The sequence below is a fragment of the Neoarius graeffei genome, chromosome 6 (genome assembly GCF_027579695.1).
Source record: "Neoarius graeffei isolate fNeoGra1 chromosome 6, fNeoGra1.pri, whole genome shotgun sequence".
Classification (NCBI taxonomy): domain Eukaryota; kingdom Metazoa; phylum Chordata; class Actinopteri; order Siluriformes; family Ariidae; genus Neoarius; species Neoarius graeffei.
In genome coordinates this window covers 17410351-17427295 of record NC_083574.1, presented here as the reverse complement: position 1 = coordinate 17427295, position 16945 = coordinate 17410351, and the positions used below count along the sequence as shown (strand labels likewise).

General features: G+C 40.2%; 1 protein-coding gene across 1 annotated transcript in view; it reads left to right on the top strand.

Annotated features, from left to right (window-relative positions):
* b3gat1a (beta-1,3-glucuronyltransferase 1 (glucuronosyltransferase P) a) overlaps positions 1–16945 on the top strand; it is a 57360-nt gene that overhangs the window by 38369 nt on the left and 2046 nt on the right. Inside the window, exon 3 of the mRNA XM_060922859.1 lies at positions 13125–13421. Within this exon, the coding sequence (XP_060778842.1) occupies positions 13125–13421 (297 nt within the window). The remainder of the gene's footprint in view (positions 1–13124; positions 13422–16945) is intronic.

Here is a 16945-nt window from a genome sequence, read left to right as displayed (position 1 = left end):
CCGACTATCTCTAGCTGGTACCTCTCAACCTCCCGCACAAGCTCAGGCTCTTTCCCCCCCAGCAAAGTGACATTCCATGTCCCAACAGCCAGCCGTTGTGTCCGGGGATCAGGTCGTCGAGGCCCCTGCCTTCGACTCGTCGAGGCCCCTGCCTTCGACTTGTCGAGGTCGTCATGACCTATGGTCATGAGCTTTGGGTAATGACCGAAAGAACAAGATCGCGGATACAAGCGGCCGAAATGAGTTTCCTTTGCAGGGTGGCTGGGCGCTCCCTTAGAGATAGGGTGAGAAGCACAGTCACTCGGGAGGAGCTCGGAGTAGAGCCGCTGCTCCTCCACATCGAGAGGAATCAGCTGAGGTGGCTCGGGCATCTTTTTCGGATGCCTCCTGGACGCCTCCCTGGGGAGGTGTTCCAGGCATGTCCCCCCGGGAGGAGGCCCCGGGGAAGACCCAGGACACGCTGGAGGGACTATGTCTCTCGGCTGGCCTGGGAACGCCTCGGTGTTCTTCCCGAGGAGCTGGCCGAGGTGTCTGGGGAAAGGGAAGTTTGGGCTTCCATGCTTAGACTCCTGCCTCCGCGACCCGGTCCCGGATAAAGCAGAAGAAGACGAGACGAGACGAGACAACATGCCACTGTGCCAAGCAATAGTGACACTCTTAAAAATAAGAATGTTCATAATTTCACACAATGAACAGGCATGACATGGCATCACACAAACTTCATAACATAAAATCACACTGTGTCAAGCAACGGTGACACATAAAAAATAACTTCACGCAATGAACAGGTGCAATTTCGTTCACCACCAACAGTGACTTTCGTGGGTGCATTTTACTTTTTTCCGATTTAATGATACTCATAACAAAAATGACATGGCATCATGCAGTCTTCATAACACAAAATCACACTGTGTCAAGCAATGACACAAAAAAGAGAACTTCACACAATGAACAAGTGCAGTTTTGTCAACCTACATGCAATGGTGGTACTACAGTAACATTTACAGATTAATATAACAAATAGATTTATAGATATAACTCCTTCTTTCATTGGTGCCACCACAATTTCTACCACTTCATAACTTTTATCCCCCTTTCCTTCACAATCCACCTGGAATAACATCCATCTCTCTCCATTGCTTTCCTTTCTACTATTCCTTCCCCATACACTGATTTCCCATGTTACTTTCCAGAAAACTGGCAAAGACCACACAAAACAAGTTCTTCAAATCACAACAGGGAATCAATAAATATCATCAGAGCAGACTTGACCTCATTCTTGGCATTACAATAAGGCAGGCCTACTGGGTTTGAATTAAATGATAGCTAACATTAAGCTAGCTGATACATCTCCTAACATTGACTAGCCAGCTAACTGCACTAACATTTCCACTGGGGCAAAAAACCCTGTCCTGTGGGGAAATTTTGACGTACTTTCCGCTTCTTTGTAAAGAATTTCCTTATGTCCATTGTGTCTGGGGAGGGAGCAAATATTGCAAACAATTCATCATCAACCAAGAATACCCCATTAGGCTAAGCTTATTTCATTGTTTAGTTGAACATTAACGTGGCCTAGGGTTAATTTTGAGGGCATATAACAAAAGAATAAGGTTTTAGTAAAAGCTAGTCATTGTGAGGTGGCAATGGGGCTGACGTCACCTCCTCCACTTTCAAGCAGCTGCACCAACATTTCTCTGCTTGTGCTGAGATTCACTTGCGCGCGGTGAGTTGTTGTAAGTAACGGCCAGAAAACCCGGAGTGGATTTTCAGTGGTATGTGTATTCTCTTTTCGATCAAGTGGAATGGATTCTTTCACGAAGCAATAGAAACGGCGCTGGGTGAACTAATATTTTATGTTAAATGTGTGGGGGTCCAAACGAAGAATTATGAAATGTGAAGAGAACACGTCCCCTTCACATTCAATGGTGGCGACACCCATGGACAACACGTAAAAACTGGTCAGAGTGAGTAAAAGTAAGCCAAGGGATAACAAACTAAGGGTCATGACCCAACACAGGGTTGCTTGATTTACAAATGAGTTTGTGAGAGAAATTCATAATCTATTTTATTTTATTCTATCCACATTCACTGGATATGAGCAATCGCCCACTCTGATTGGATATCAGCTCATATACCGTGAGTAGAGAAAAACAAAATGGCAGAGCGTGTTGCTGAACAAGCCAAGGACGAAATAAAAACTCTACTCGAAAACAACCCCCCCCAAAAAAACACAAAAAAGCAACAAAATATGGAATATAAGTATTTGATGGTAAGAACGTCTCATCTCATCTCATCTCATCATCTCTAGCCGCTTTATCCTTCTACAGGGTCGCAGGCAAGCTGGAGCCTATCCCAGCTGACTATGGGCGAAAGGCGGGGTACACCCTGGACAAGTCGCCAGGTCATCACAGGGCTGACACATAGACACAGACAACCATTCACACTCACATTCACACCTACGGTCAATTTAGAGTCACCAGTTAACCTAACCTGCATGTCTTTGGACTGTGGGGGAAACCGGAGCACCCGGAGGAAACCCACGCGGACACGGGGAGAACATGCAAACTCCGCACAGAAAGGCCCTCGCCGGCCACGGGGCTCGAACCCGGACCTTCTTGCTGTGAGGCGACAGCGCTAACCACTACACCACCGTGCCGCCCATTGGTAAGAACGTATCATTTTTAAAATTTTTCAATAATTACTGTATTATTGTAGCATTTTTCACAAATTGCTACTGTCATTTTGCCAGTTTGTTTACATTCTAAGCGGAAATGAATTTTGTCAGATGTTTTGTATAAAGTTTTTATTTATTGAAATTTACAAAAAAATTAAAATAAAAATGCTCTGCTTCTCAAAATCCAGTGAATATGGATTGAATAAAACATTTATTCCACTCAGTCTTGTCATACATGGCTTACGGAATAGCCAACTCAGTGCTATGCACCTCATTGGCGATCAGGTCATGTACGACTCGATTTTGTGGAATAACTGTTATTCATTTGTTTTACAATGAAGTACAAATGAATATCAGAAATATCGAAAACTGATTTTATATGCAAATATTCTGACATGTTACAGGGTGTCGCATTTGATCAAGCCACATTTAAATGAAGAGTGAACATGCTATTTTTTTCCCACTATCCTGACACAAAACACTAAGGAAGTAAGCATTAGTCATGGATAAATGTCCCCATCTATTTACCTCAGCTAAACAAACTCAAATTGCATACTTACAGCATGTACTATTGAATATTAATGCTAATCAGATTTCCTATTACAGTTACAGTTGTGGTCAGAAGTTTCCATACAGTGACATGAATGTCATCTTGGATATGAATGTTATGGCAATATTGAGCTTTCAGTAATTTCTTTGAACTGTTTTTTTCTGTGGCGAAATGACTGTACAGCATACATCTTTAATTTAAAAAAACTAGAATTTGGTGCAAGGGCGGCACGGTGGTGTAGTGGTTAGCGCTGTCACCTCACAGCAAGAAGGTCCTGGGTTCGAGCCCCGGGGCCGGCGAGGGCCTTTCTGTGTGGAGTTTGCATGTTCTCCCCGTGTCCGCGTGGGTTTCCTCCGGGTGCTCCGGTTTCCCCCACAGTCCAAAAACATGCAGGTTAGGTTAACTGGTGACTCTAAATTGACCGTAGGTGTGAATGTGAGTGTGAATGGTTGTCTGTGTCTCTGTGTCAGCCCTGTGATGATCTGGCGACTTGTCCAGGGTGTACCCCGCCTTTCGCCCATAGTCAGCTGGGATAGGCTCCAGCTTGCCTGCGACCCTGTAGAAGGATAAAGCGGCTAGAGATAATGAGATGAGATGAGATGAGATGAGAATTTGGTGCAGAAGTTTTAATTTTCTTTGGGTTTTCTGAAAACAGCACAGGGTCAAAATTATGCATACAGAGTCAAAAATTTATATACACTCAGATTATTAATTCAGAGGTGCTGAAACTTCCAAAATGTCTTTTATCTTGCCAAGGCTTCTTAACTTCCTGTTAGTGGTCATGATTGACTACAGCTGGTAGCTTCTCTGTGACTTCATAAAAAGGGTTTGTTTACAGCACTCATTGGATTGACCAACACACAGTAAAATGGGAAAGTCCAAGGAGCTCAGTGCAGATCTGAGAAAGAGGATCTCTTAGAGCCAACTGCAGATCCCAAGATCAGTTCAAACAATTGTATGTAAGTTACTGTGAGGTGTAGTCACTTTGCCAAGCCACTTTGCTTCAAGAAAACCCAAACTGTCACCCTCAGCTGAAAGGAAATTGGTTCAGATGGTCAGGAACAACCTGGGAACCACCATGGCACAGCCCTGCCATGAACTGGAAGCTGATGGATCACTGTCTACAGTTCACTGAGTTTTACATCACCATGGACTAAGAGGCTGCTATCCAAGAAATGCTTGGTTCCAAACTAAAGTTTGAAGCTGACCACATGAAGGAAAAAAAAAAGCCTTCTGGAGGATAGCTGTATGGTCAGATGAGACAAAGATTGAGTTGTTTGGCCACAATGACCATCATGTACAGAGGGACACTGTACCAGCTGGTGGTGGTGGTGGTAGGATCATCATGTTCTGGGGCTGTTTTACTGCCAGTGGAATTGGATCATTGCACAAAGTGGATGGAATAATGAAGGAGGACTACCTCAGAATTCTTCAGCATAAACCATCAGAAACTTGAACACGACTTGGGAGTTACAGCAGGACAATGAAGCCAAACATGCATCAGAGCTGGTTGTGGAGGATAAAACAGGCTAATATTAAGCTTAAAACAAGCCCTGATTTCAACCCTATTGAAAATATATGGACCATGCTTATAAGTCGAGTCCATGCCAAGAAAAAAAAACATTAATTGAACTCTACCTATTCTACCATGAAGAGTCGTGAAATATCCAACCAGAATTCTGTCAGAAGCTTGTTCATGGTAAACAAAAATGTTTGGTCAAGGTGAATCTTGCGAAGAGACATTTTACCCAGATATGCTGTATGTAAATTTTGGGGCCTGAATCTATACTTTTGGCCCTGTGTTGATTTCAGAAAACCCAAAGAAAATTGTGCACCGAATTCTAGGATTTTTTTAAAGATGTATACTGTACATTCTGCTACAGAAAAAGAAAAGTTCAAAGAAATTACTGAAAGCCCAAATATTGCCATGACATTCATGTCCAAGATGACATTCATGTCACTGTATGTAAACTTCTGACCACAACTGTAGTTGTTGAACTTTCAAAAAAAAACAACAACTCCTATGTAACCTTTAAACCCACTGAAAGACCTGCTTTGTACCATTATCAGTCTTCTGGATCATGTAGATTATTAAATATCTTTGAATGTAAGGTCAGAGTTTTCGCAGCTCATGACAGTAATCATTATGAAGGCAGAAAGTTTTAAAGAGAAACTGATCTCGTCAGTGTCATCATAATACAGTAACATGGAAAAAAAAAATATATATATATATATATATATATATATATATATATATATATATATATATATATATATACACACACACACATACAGTCTATGTGTGTGTATATATATCCATCCATTATCTGTAACCGCTTATTCTGTTCTACAGGGTCACGGGCAAGCTGGAGCCTATCCCAGCTGACTATGGGCTAGAGGCAGGGTAGACCCTGGACAAGTCGCCAGGTCATCACAGGGCTTACCAGTCCCCTCAGGATTTCGCGGGCCTTTTTTGTGATTGTTGCGGGCTAAAATGTCTGATGTTGCGGGGGGGGGGGGTTCCAAAAAATTGCGATGAAAGTTGCGGTGTTTTTTAGGTTTTTGTTGCGATTACATTGAATGAATGAATAATAATAATAATAATAATAATAATAATACTGGCTGGCTTTTTTCATGGTATATCATATATATTCCATTCAGCACATCCTTGCCTCATTCAGTATCATGCTAGCTGAATGGAATATATATGGAATATATATGATATACCATGAAAAGAAGCCAGCCAATATTATTTGTCACTCAGATCCGTGATGTATTTCATCTGAAAAATTAAAGTTTTTCAACACAAGAAGATAAACTTCATATCTTCAAGCCAACATGTGATTTTCTTTTTATTATATTGACACATTCACAAACAAAAAGTACCCAAATTTATCAAAACAATTCATCGATTTCCTCATAAGTGACATATAGAGATTTATGTCACAGTTTTGGTTCTCCATGTCCTGGCTGTAGCGCGTATGAAAAATACGAGTTGTGGATTTCCTAATAAAACACTCGTGTCCATGTATATGTCAGTCGTGAGGAAATCGATGAATTGTTTTGATAAATTTGGGTCCTTTTTGTTTGTGAATGTGTCTATATTGTATACTAAAAAGAAAATCACATGTTGGCTTGAAGATATGAAGTTTATCTTCTCATGTTGAAAAACTCACATTTTGCATATGAAATACATCATGGATCTGAGTGACATATTTAAATAATATTGGCAGGCTTTGAGTGGTCTATCAGATATATTCCATTCAGCTAGCATGATATTGAATTATATATACACACTCTCTTCATATCAGCATTCTTGAAGGCCAACGCTAGCTTATCCGCAAATTGGCGCTGTTAGCGGGACAGTGAAGTGACCTACAGCTGCTGTAGCATTCATCAGTATCATAGGCTAATGACCTAGAAACTAAGATTTCTCTCTCCAGACTCTTCTTCTATGCACACTCACCACAGTATTTTTCACTCAGACTTAAGTATTCATTTCCCTGTGTAATTTAATTAGTTACTTTTAAAATCACCATTGACAACTACACACAATGGAGCGACCTGACAGCCAAAATTCTCTCTAAATCTTCCACTTTTAATGAAGCAAACCTGGTGGCCATGTTTGTTTACAAACTGTCACAGTCACTCACTAGTGCGGAAGTTTTACATCTCCGATGTGTCTCTTTTCCAGTTTTTCGATGTCCGTTGGTATGTTTTTCTCTTGTAAATACGCATGAAGAACATATAATGAAGTTTTGGTAGCCTTTCAGGTGTTCAGCGCATCTTCAGTTTCAGTTTTCAGTTTGTTTATTTAGTGCTTAAACCTAGCACTGGATTAGCCTCGTCTGCACTCTTTCCTGGCCGACAAAGAAATGATTGTGTACATGCGCAGCAGAAAAGTTTTGTCATTGGATCTTCACATAAGCTTCGATGTGTGACATCATGTTGTCTTGACAACATGCAATATTGTAACAATATTGCATCCTCATTCTCCACTGGGGAGGGTGGCGTAATACATGGAGGATAAGCGATATTATAACAATGTTGCATGTTATCAGTAAACCCACTAGAAGGGAATAGAATACATGTTTTTATTCCTTGGTAAAAGTGTCCTGTATGTATAGTAATTCCTGATATTTCACTCCAATGATGTTACTCCCAGTGTTTTCCTGCTGACTGGACACGCGTTGTCAAAATGGTGAACCAGTTCAAAATTAAAATTCTTTTGATTAGCTTTATATATATATATATATATATATATATATATATATATATATATATATATATATATATATATAAAATAATTTTTTGTGGATGTGTCCATATAATATAAAGAACATTACACTGTGGTGCGAAGATACAAATTTGATCTTCTTTCGTTTGCTTTGCTCACTCGTGATATGTACATTCACCACTCGAAGATGAACTTCATATTTTTGCGCAACTGTGTAATATCATATATTTATTTTATGACAGTTCTCACATTGTTAGCACGCATTGCACTATCACACCTCCTAAAACCCCTGCCTTTACTAACAAATTTGCCAAATTCACTAGACTGATGTACTTTTGTGTATACACAGATCTCATCCTTGTTCTTGGCTGCTTTAATGAATTTCTGTCTCTCTAACAGGTTTACCACTCACCATTTTTCCCTTTTTTAATATCTCTTCTGTCTCCATTGTCATCTTCCTCATGTTCTCATGTCATTCTGTCTGCTGTAAGTAGCAACCATCAGCTCAATTTAAAAAAAAAAAAATCAATGACTTGACGTCACTTCTCAAATAACTGTAATAATGTGTGTATACATTAATATCAAAACAATGTCTAATAAACTGTTACAGTGGACACATGGGCAATGTGAAAGCGTAAATGTAAAGGCAAGTTTGGGCCTGAAGGGTTTGATTTTCCGAAAATAGAACATTGCCGGTGGCGTCAGTGGAAATAAATGGCCACAACCTTGAAGAACAGTTGTTGTTTCAGGCTCGTTCTGATACGAGTAGACAGTGATACAGTGATGCACAACACAGATACAGTGGCTTGCAGAAATATTCACCTCCCTTGGCTTTTTACCTATTTTGTTACATTACAACCTGTAATCTAAATATCTTTTTTTTTAATCTGAATTTTATGTAATGGATCTGCACAAAATAGTCTAAGTTGATGAAGTGAAATGAGAAAAAAAATTGTAAAATTTTTACAAATAAAAAAACTGAAAATTGGCGTGTGCATATGTATTCACCCCCTTTGCTATGAAGCCCCTAAAAAGTTCTGGTGCAACCAATTCACTTCAGAAGTCACATAATTAGTGAAATGAAGTCCATCTGTGTGCAATCTAAGTGTCACATGATCTGTCAGTATATATACACCTTTTCTGAAAGGCCCCAGAGGCACCACTAACCAAACAACACCATGAAAACCAGAGGTGGAAAAACTGGATTGACAAAGTAAAAGTCCTGCTTAGGTTTTCCTTCTGCCTGTGCTCTCAACACAGGTGATTTCACCAATTAGCTCATCAATCTGGCTTAGGGGATGTGTTAATTAGGATCAGCTGGTTCATTGAATTGGCTGGAGCAAAAATGTGGCAGGGTTTTTACTTTCTGCACCCGGGTTTTTCCACCTCTGATGAAAACTAAGAAGCTCTCCAAACAAGTCAGGGACAAAGTTGTTGAGAAGTACAAGTCAGGGTTGGGTTATAAAAAAATATCCAAATCTTTGATGATCCCCCAGAGCACCATCAAATCCATCATCATCAAAAGGAAAGAACATGGTACCACAACAAACCTGCCAAGAGATGGCCACCCACCACAATTCATGGACCGGGCAAGGAGGGCAGAGGCAGCACAGAGACCAAAGGTAACCCTGAAGGAGCTGCAGAGTTGCATAGCAGAGGCTGGAGTATCTGTCCATAGGACTAAAAATAAGCTGTACACTCCACAGAGTAGAGCTTTATGGAAGAGTGGCCAGAAAAAAGTCATGGCTTAAGAAAACACGTATGGAGTTTGCCCAGCAGCATGTGGCAGACTCTCCAAACACATGGAAGAAGATTCTCTGGTCAAATGAGACTAAAATTGATCTTTTTGGCCATCATGGAAAATGCCATGTGTGGCGCAAACCCAACACCCTGAGGACGCCATTCCTACAGTGAAGCATGGTGGTGGCAGCATCATGCTGTGGGGATATTTTTCATCTGCAGGGACAGGAAAGCTGGTCAGGACTGAAGGAAAGATGGATGGCACTAAATACAGGGCAGTTCTGGAGGAAAACTTGTTTGAGTCGGCCAGAGGTTTGAGACTGGGATGAAGGTTCACGTTCCAGCAGGACAATGATCCTAAATATACTGCGAAAGCTACACTGGAGTGGTTTAAAGGGAAACATTTAAATGTGTTGGAATGGTCTTGTCAAAGCCCAGGCCTCAATCCAATTGAGAATCTGTGGTCAGACTTGAAGATTGCTGTTCACCAGTGGAACCCATCTAACTTGAAGGAGCTGGAGCAGTTTTGCCTTGAGGAATGGGCAAAAATCCCAGTGGCTAAATGTGGCAAGCTCATAGAAACTGTGTTACCTTCTGGCTCTCCCCTTTTAGTTATGCTGTAATAGTTAGTTTTGCCAGAGTCCCTGCTTGTGCTCAGTGCAAAATGTATACTGTTCCTACTCATCAGGTGACATTGGGCATACCTAACAACCTGTGTTTTCTCTCTCATTCTCTTTTTCTCCCCCTCCCCCCTCTCTCTGTCTGTCCCTCTGAGTTACATGTAGTTACAAGCGACTTGCAGCTATAATTGCCGCAAAAGGTGGCTCTACAAAGTACTGACATTAGGGTGGTGAATAGTTATGCATGTTGAAGTTTTCTGTTATTTTGTCCTACTTGTTGTTTGCGCCACAATAAAAAAAAATCACATCTTCAAAGTTATAGGGATGTTCTGTAAATGAAATGATGCAAACCCTCAAACAATTCATTTTAATTCCAGGTTGTGAGGCAAGAAAACCCGAAAAATGCCAAGGGGGGGGATACTTTTGCAAGGCACTATACATTTCCATATAGGTTTTTTTTTTTTTAAGTGGAATGCATCAGATGTGAAGTTAAAGTGTATGGTTTTTGAATATGTTCCCAAGACTTAAAGACTCAAAATTCAGTCAGCAGTTCTCCCATCATTCTCTCATCCCCAAAGGACATTTCTTTTGATGAAGTCCTAAGCTTTCGACCTCAATCTTCATGAAAATCAAAGTAGAACAGCTCTCTGTTGCTGTGGCAGTGTCATTATTCAGCAATGCCGTCCATCTTTCATCAATTTGTAGTCAGGATAAAAAAGCTACACTATCAGATTCGAACTGGGAGTCGGAGCCATATACCATGACCTCATCAGCTAGTCTGTTTCTGATGACTGTCTTCAGAGTTCACTCCATCGCTGCCTCTTTGACATCAGCACAATCCCCAGCTCGCTCTGTCAGACAAGCCGATAGCATTCAACTATACGTGAATCTCCCTTTAGACTCTCCCATCTTCAGAAGTGCAGCTCTGCCTCATCAGGTCTCTCTCATCTCTCGCCTGTCCAACAGAGCAGAAAGCAAGCGCAGCTTTAAGGAAAGCCAAAACAGGAAAAGTGCTGCTGTACAATAAACTAGGCCAGGCTGCCGCTGCCAGCATTCCTCTGAGACTGTATATAGCTATACTCGATGAAATATATGAGAGAGGTTTTTCTTTTTATTTTGGAATGATACTTGGTGCCAAGTACAGTTGCCAAATGAATTGCAAAATGATCCTTGCACAGTTAAGGTAATGAGAAAGAGATTACAGAATTACAGATAAGTAGTTGTGGGATGTGAGCCAGCCATTGCATTTATAATACTGACACTGAAGCAAAAATAAAATAAAATGAAATAAAATAACAATGTAGCAGTTTCTCACTTCTTTTCAAAAAGCTTTCAGGTACGTCTGGCTAAGGGAGTGCATTCAAGCCTAGGACAACGGCATGCCCCGAGCGCTACTTTCACCATTCATTACCCTGATTCTCTTCATGATGCGAACCACTTGTGTTGTGTAGCACACAATGGATGAAGTAAGCAAGCAAGGAGGAAAGAGTGACTCTTTTTCTTTCTCAGTCTGATACCTACTTACGTCCAGCCGTGCCACTTTATCTGTCTGTGAGGTCTGTCTGTCTCACCAGCCCTCAGAGATCAGGGCACACAGACTGTCTGGATGTCTCTACTAGGCTCTGTGAACAAGCTGTTCTCTTCAGCCATTAGGGAGAAAATGGTTTAGAGAGCAAGACCTGAGTCTTGAGCATTTTTTTTTGTCTGGGGGAAAAATAAATAAATAAAAGGTTTCTGAACAAACACACAGACACACACTGAACATTTTATCAGGAACACCATTCGTCCGTCCACGATTCAGCTAAATCGTACATTCTCCATCAGTTCTCCATGGATTTCTGTTCCAATTGTTTTATTTGAAAGAACTCATCACTCAGCAGAGTCACACCATAATAAATGTCATGGTGTTGTTTCTGGCACATAGCATGCGGTGTCAAAGAAAGGAGTAAATGCTTAACTGCGATGCATATTTCATTATTGGTGTCACGGTCACAAGACAATGCAGTAATTTATTGACGTGAAATACACAACACTACACAATTCGATGGTTCGTATGCAATAATATTATTATTCTATTCCGGTTGATTTTGTGGCCTTGCAAATATTTTAATTTGTCCATACGTTCATCAGGAGCTCTGCTTTTAGGCAGTGCTTTATGGCCTGTTCTATAATCGCGGGTACATTTCAAGTGTTGACTCTGTTCATCATCGTCAACTCTGTTGCCATTAATTTGGGCAATCCGTTAACAGAATTGGTGGTAACAGAGTTGACGTGTCCCACCATTTTGTGTCTTAACTCCCACATGTCAACCTCAAACTAGCTACAGCACGGCATGTATTAAAAACTGGATTTTAATCATATTATTATTTTTCAAAAATGAGCGAGAGATTCACTCCAACATCACAATTACAAATTTGACGAATAATTAATCTACTATTGGTGTATAATCCTTAACATTTTGCTCAAATTAATGAAAGAAGAAACACAACATACCTCACTGCCTTTCTGAAGTTTCCCACCAGAGGAAGTGACATCTCTCGGTGCAGGCGTCATGCGTATAATTAAAAGTCTTTGCGGATTTTATGCGGTTTTAACAGAGTTAACAGAATTGACAAGAACACTGGGACGGATAATTTTTTTATTATTATTATTACTGAAATTTCACATAATACAGAAAATAGACTTTCTATGCAGCTGATTTTGTAACAGTTAATAGAATAAGCCCTAAAAACAGATTGTTAGACTGAATCACTTCATGTTTATTCAAGCTGAATGTATGAATCAGGAGTCGAAGACAGCCAGTAATGTGGGGAGAGGGGTGGGAGTCATTTAGTTAATGTTTTATGGATAAATTGGGTCTAAAATGTACATCAAGCATTGCTATTGGTGAAAGTTTGTCATAATTTGCATTATTGTTCAAAGCTGATTCAATAAAAATGTATTTTGTGGAAAATAAAAGGTTTATTTCGGAGACGTGAAATGTACCCTGAATTCTAGAATGACCCATATAGAGTATTAAATCCTGCAGAACTATATACTGCAATTGTAAACCTTTTTCACTAGGGTCAAATTTACCTCAAAATACAGTAGTCATATTTAACTACACAGATTGTGATTCATCCATTTTTCTGAATATTTGACAACCCTTGAAAAAGTATTTATACCAATGTCATTCTAGACTCATGTTCAAATATTTCCGGAGGAGTCCATGAAAAAAATATGTGAGAAAGCCCTTCAACTTTTAAACCTTAAATCAGTGTACTGTACACAATGATTAACACATTCATCTTTCTGTCTCTGCAGATGCGCTCTACGCGTAAGGTGTCTGTCTGGCCCGTAGCTTTTGTCGGAGGTTTGCGCTACGAGTCCCCCAAGGTCAACGCTGCTGGTAAGGTATACGGATGGAAAACAGTGTTTGATCCTCACCGGCCTTTTGCTATTGACATGGCCGGATTCGCCATCAACTTGCGGCTCATCCTGTTCAAACCACAAGCCTATTTCAAACTGCGGGGGGTCAAGGGGGGCTACCAGGAGAGCAGCCTGCTGCGAGAACTCGTCACTCTCAACGACCTGGAACCGAAAGCTGCTAATTGCACTAAGGTAATCAAAAACAACAGGGGTTTGTTTCTTATACAACCCCGATTCTATAAATTTGAGACACTGTGTAAAACATAAATAAAAAACAGAATGTGATGATTTGCAAATCATGGAAACCCTGTATTTCATTGAAAATAGTACAAACACAACATATCAAATGTTTAAACTGAGAAATTTTATTGTTTTTTGAAAAATATATGCTCATTTTGAATTTGATGTCAGCAACACATTTGAGAAAAGTTGGGACGGGGCAACAAAAGACTGAACAATGTTGTGTAATGTGAAAAAATAATAAAAATAATTTGGTTAATTGGCAACAGGTCAGTAACATGATTGGGTATAAAAAGAGCATCTCAGAGAGGCGGAGTCTCTCAGAAGTAAAGATGGGGAAGGGTTCACCAGTCTTTGAAAGACTGCGTGGGTAAACAGTGCAGCAATTTAATAATAACGTTCCTCAAAGTAAAATTGCAAAGAATTTGGGGATCACATCATCTATGGTACATAATATCATTAAAAGATTCAGAGAATCTGGAGAAATCTCTGTATGCAAGAGACAAGGCTGAAAATTCACATTGGATGCCTGTGATCTTCAGGCCCTCGACACTGCATTAAAAGCAGACACGTGTCTGTAGTGGAAATCACTGTATGGGCTCAGGAACACTTCAGAAAACCATCGTCTGTGAAAACAGTTAATTACTGCATCCATTAATGCAAGTTAAAACCAGATATAAATAATATCCAGAAACACCACCACCTTCTCTGGGCCCGACGTCTTTTACAATGGACTGAGGTGAAGTGGAAAATTGTCCCGAGGTCTGATGAATCGGGGGGGGTCTGTCAGTATCCCCATTGAAAACACAGTCACTAACCAAACTACAAACATGGACTCCCAGAACACACAGCACCCTCTGTCACTGGCCTATTGAACTCAGCTGACAATCATCACACATATCATTAGTCTCCCCATACAACCATGCCAGTTCCACACCTTCATTGTGAAGTATCGTTCAATGTTCCAACCAGTGCTACCAAGCCTTTTCATTGTCTGCCTGCTATCTCGTTATTCTGACCCCTGCTAGTATTTCTCTCTCGTCTCTTGCCTCACCCACTTTGTGTTGTTTGCATAATCGATCGACCCTCGCCTGGTTACCAACTACATCTCTCATCACACAATTTGGCTTAGTTTGCCGTCTGCTTCTCAATCTCTTTCTGCACATACATCCGTAAGTGCCTGCAATCTGGCATCTTTATTATGTCAAGAATTGCTCAACTAAGTAAAGAGAAATGGCATCCATCATCACTTTGAGACATGAAGTGCCTTTTAATTAATAAAAATAAAGAAAAACATTGAATTAGAAGCTTTGTCCAGAATTTTTGACTGGTACTGTACAGTTTTCAAATATTCAATTATTCAAGTCAGATTATAGACTTGACATCAAGTAGCCTACTCTGGTATGTTTTCTTACATTCCTTTGTGCACTAGCATTTTTGATTTTCAAAGTGAACCCCAACAACCTGAGCTCATGAAAACTTCATGCAAAAAAAAAAGCATGTAGGGAAAAAATATGAATCCTAACTCATGGTTTTCCCTCCACAGAACTTCAGAATTTCGAACTTCAGAATTTCAAACTTCCTCATATAAATATTCACTCACCGGCCACTTTAATAGGAATGTGTTCTTGATTCTAAGATTCCTGTTCTTGGCTGTAGGAGTGGAACCCAATGTGGTCTTCTGCTGTTGCATGCTGAGATGCTTTTCTGCTCACCAGGGTTGTAAAGAGTTACTATGAGTTACTATATCCTTCCTGGAAGCTCGAACCAATCTGGCTATTTTCCTCTGACCTCTCTTATCAACGAGACGTTTCCACCCACAGAACTGTCGCTCACTCAATGTTTTTTTGTTTTTCGCACCATTCTGTGTAAACTCTAGAGACTGTTGTGTGTGAAAACCCCAGGAGATCAGCAATTTCTGAAATACTCAAACCAGTCCATCTGGCTCATACCAACACCCATGCCACAGTGAAAGAAAGTCACAGAGATCACAATTTTTCCCATTCTGATGTTTGAAGTGAACATTAACTGAAGCTCTTGATTTGTATCTGCTTGATTTTATGCATTGTGCTGCTGTCAAGGGTGGATGGGTGTTCCTAATAAAGTGGCCAGTGAGTGTGAATCAGGAACGAGTCTTTGTTTGCCTAGTGCTTTATTTTCACCAGTTTCTACCTGTTATTAGATGTTATGTATTATATTATATTATATTATATACAATTATATTATATTATATTATATATGCCCTATAACTCTATAAGTAAATAATGTAAATATACAATAGCGAGATATTTAACAGTTATTCCATGAAATCAAGTCATACATGAGCGGATAGTCGATGAGGTGCATAGCACTGAGTTGGCTATAAGCCATGTACGACGAGATCAAGTGGAATAACTGTTTTTTTCTATCCACATTCACTGGATTTTGAGAAACGGAGCATTTTTAGTTTAACTTTTTGCAAATTGCATAAATAAAAACTTTATACAAAATGTCCGACAAAATCATTTCCGCTTAGAATGTAAACAAACCGGCGAAATGACCGTAGCAATTTGTGAAAAATGCTTTAATAATAATAATTCTTGAAAAATAAAAAAAAGATATGTTCTTACCATCAAATACTTTCATTCCATATTTTGTTGCTTTCTTTTTTTTGTATTTTTTAGGGTTTTGTTTTCGAGTAGAGTTTTTATTTTGTCTTCGGTTGGTTCGGCAACACGTGCCGCCATTTTGTTTTTCTCTACTCATGGTATATGAGCTGATATCCTAGTAGTAGAGAAGCCAATCAGAGCATGCGATTGCTCTTATCTAGTGAATATGGACAGACAGGGCCGTTGACAGCTTTGGCTGGGCCTGGGACAAAATAATCTGAGTGGGCCCCCCCCCCCCCCCCCCCCCCAATAATCTGAGTGCCCCCCCACGCACACACACGCACGCACACACATCGCCACACAGCAACCACCCACACCCAACCCCTCTTTTCACAGTCTCCATTCACTCCAACCCTTAAATAACAGGTATTCCAAGCCCATTATAACAGTCAACCATTTTATTTCAACATTTCAACATATTTACAGTTTGAACATTTCCTTAGTCTGCAACTATTCAGGTGCGAAATGCAATGCGCCAGACTTTTGCTGTGGCAAAGTCGTCAATAAGGTCATTGAAGTCCAGCTTATTTGCAAGTTCGAGCTCTATAGAGAGCATAGCCAGCCCATTGAGCCTCTCCTGTGACATGTTTGAGTGCAGGTAGTTGATAAACCAAAATGATTGTTTATGGGATGGAACTGGGCCTCAATGAGTTACGGAGTTATGGCTTTCCCAAAATCTGAACATAGAAGCATCACCACTAGTGATGTGTACAGTGAGTTTTTCAGTGTATTTTTTTGTCTTGTTTTTCATAAACGTCCTTTCCGTACTCGATTTAGAATGTTACAAAAAAAATTGGCACCCTCCCAACCACGTAACATTAGCCTATC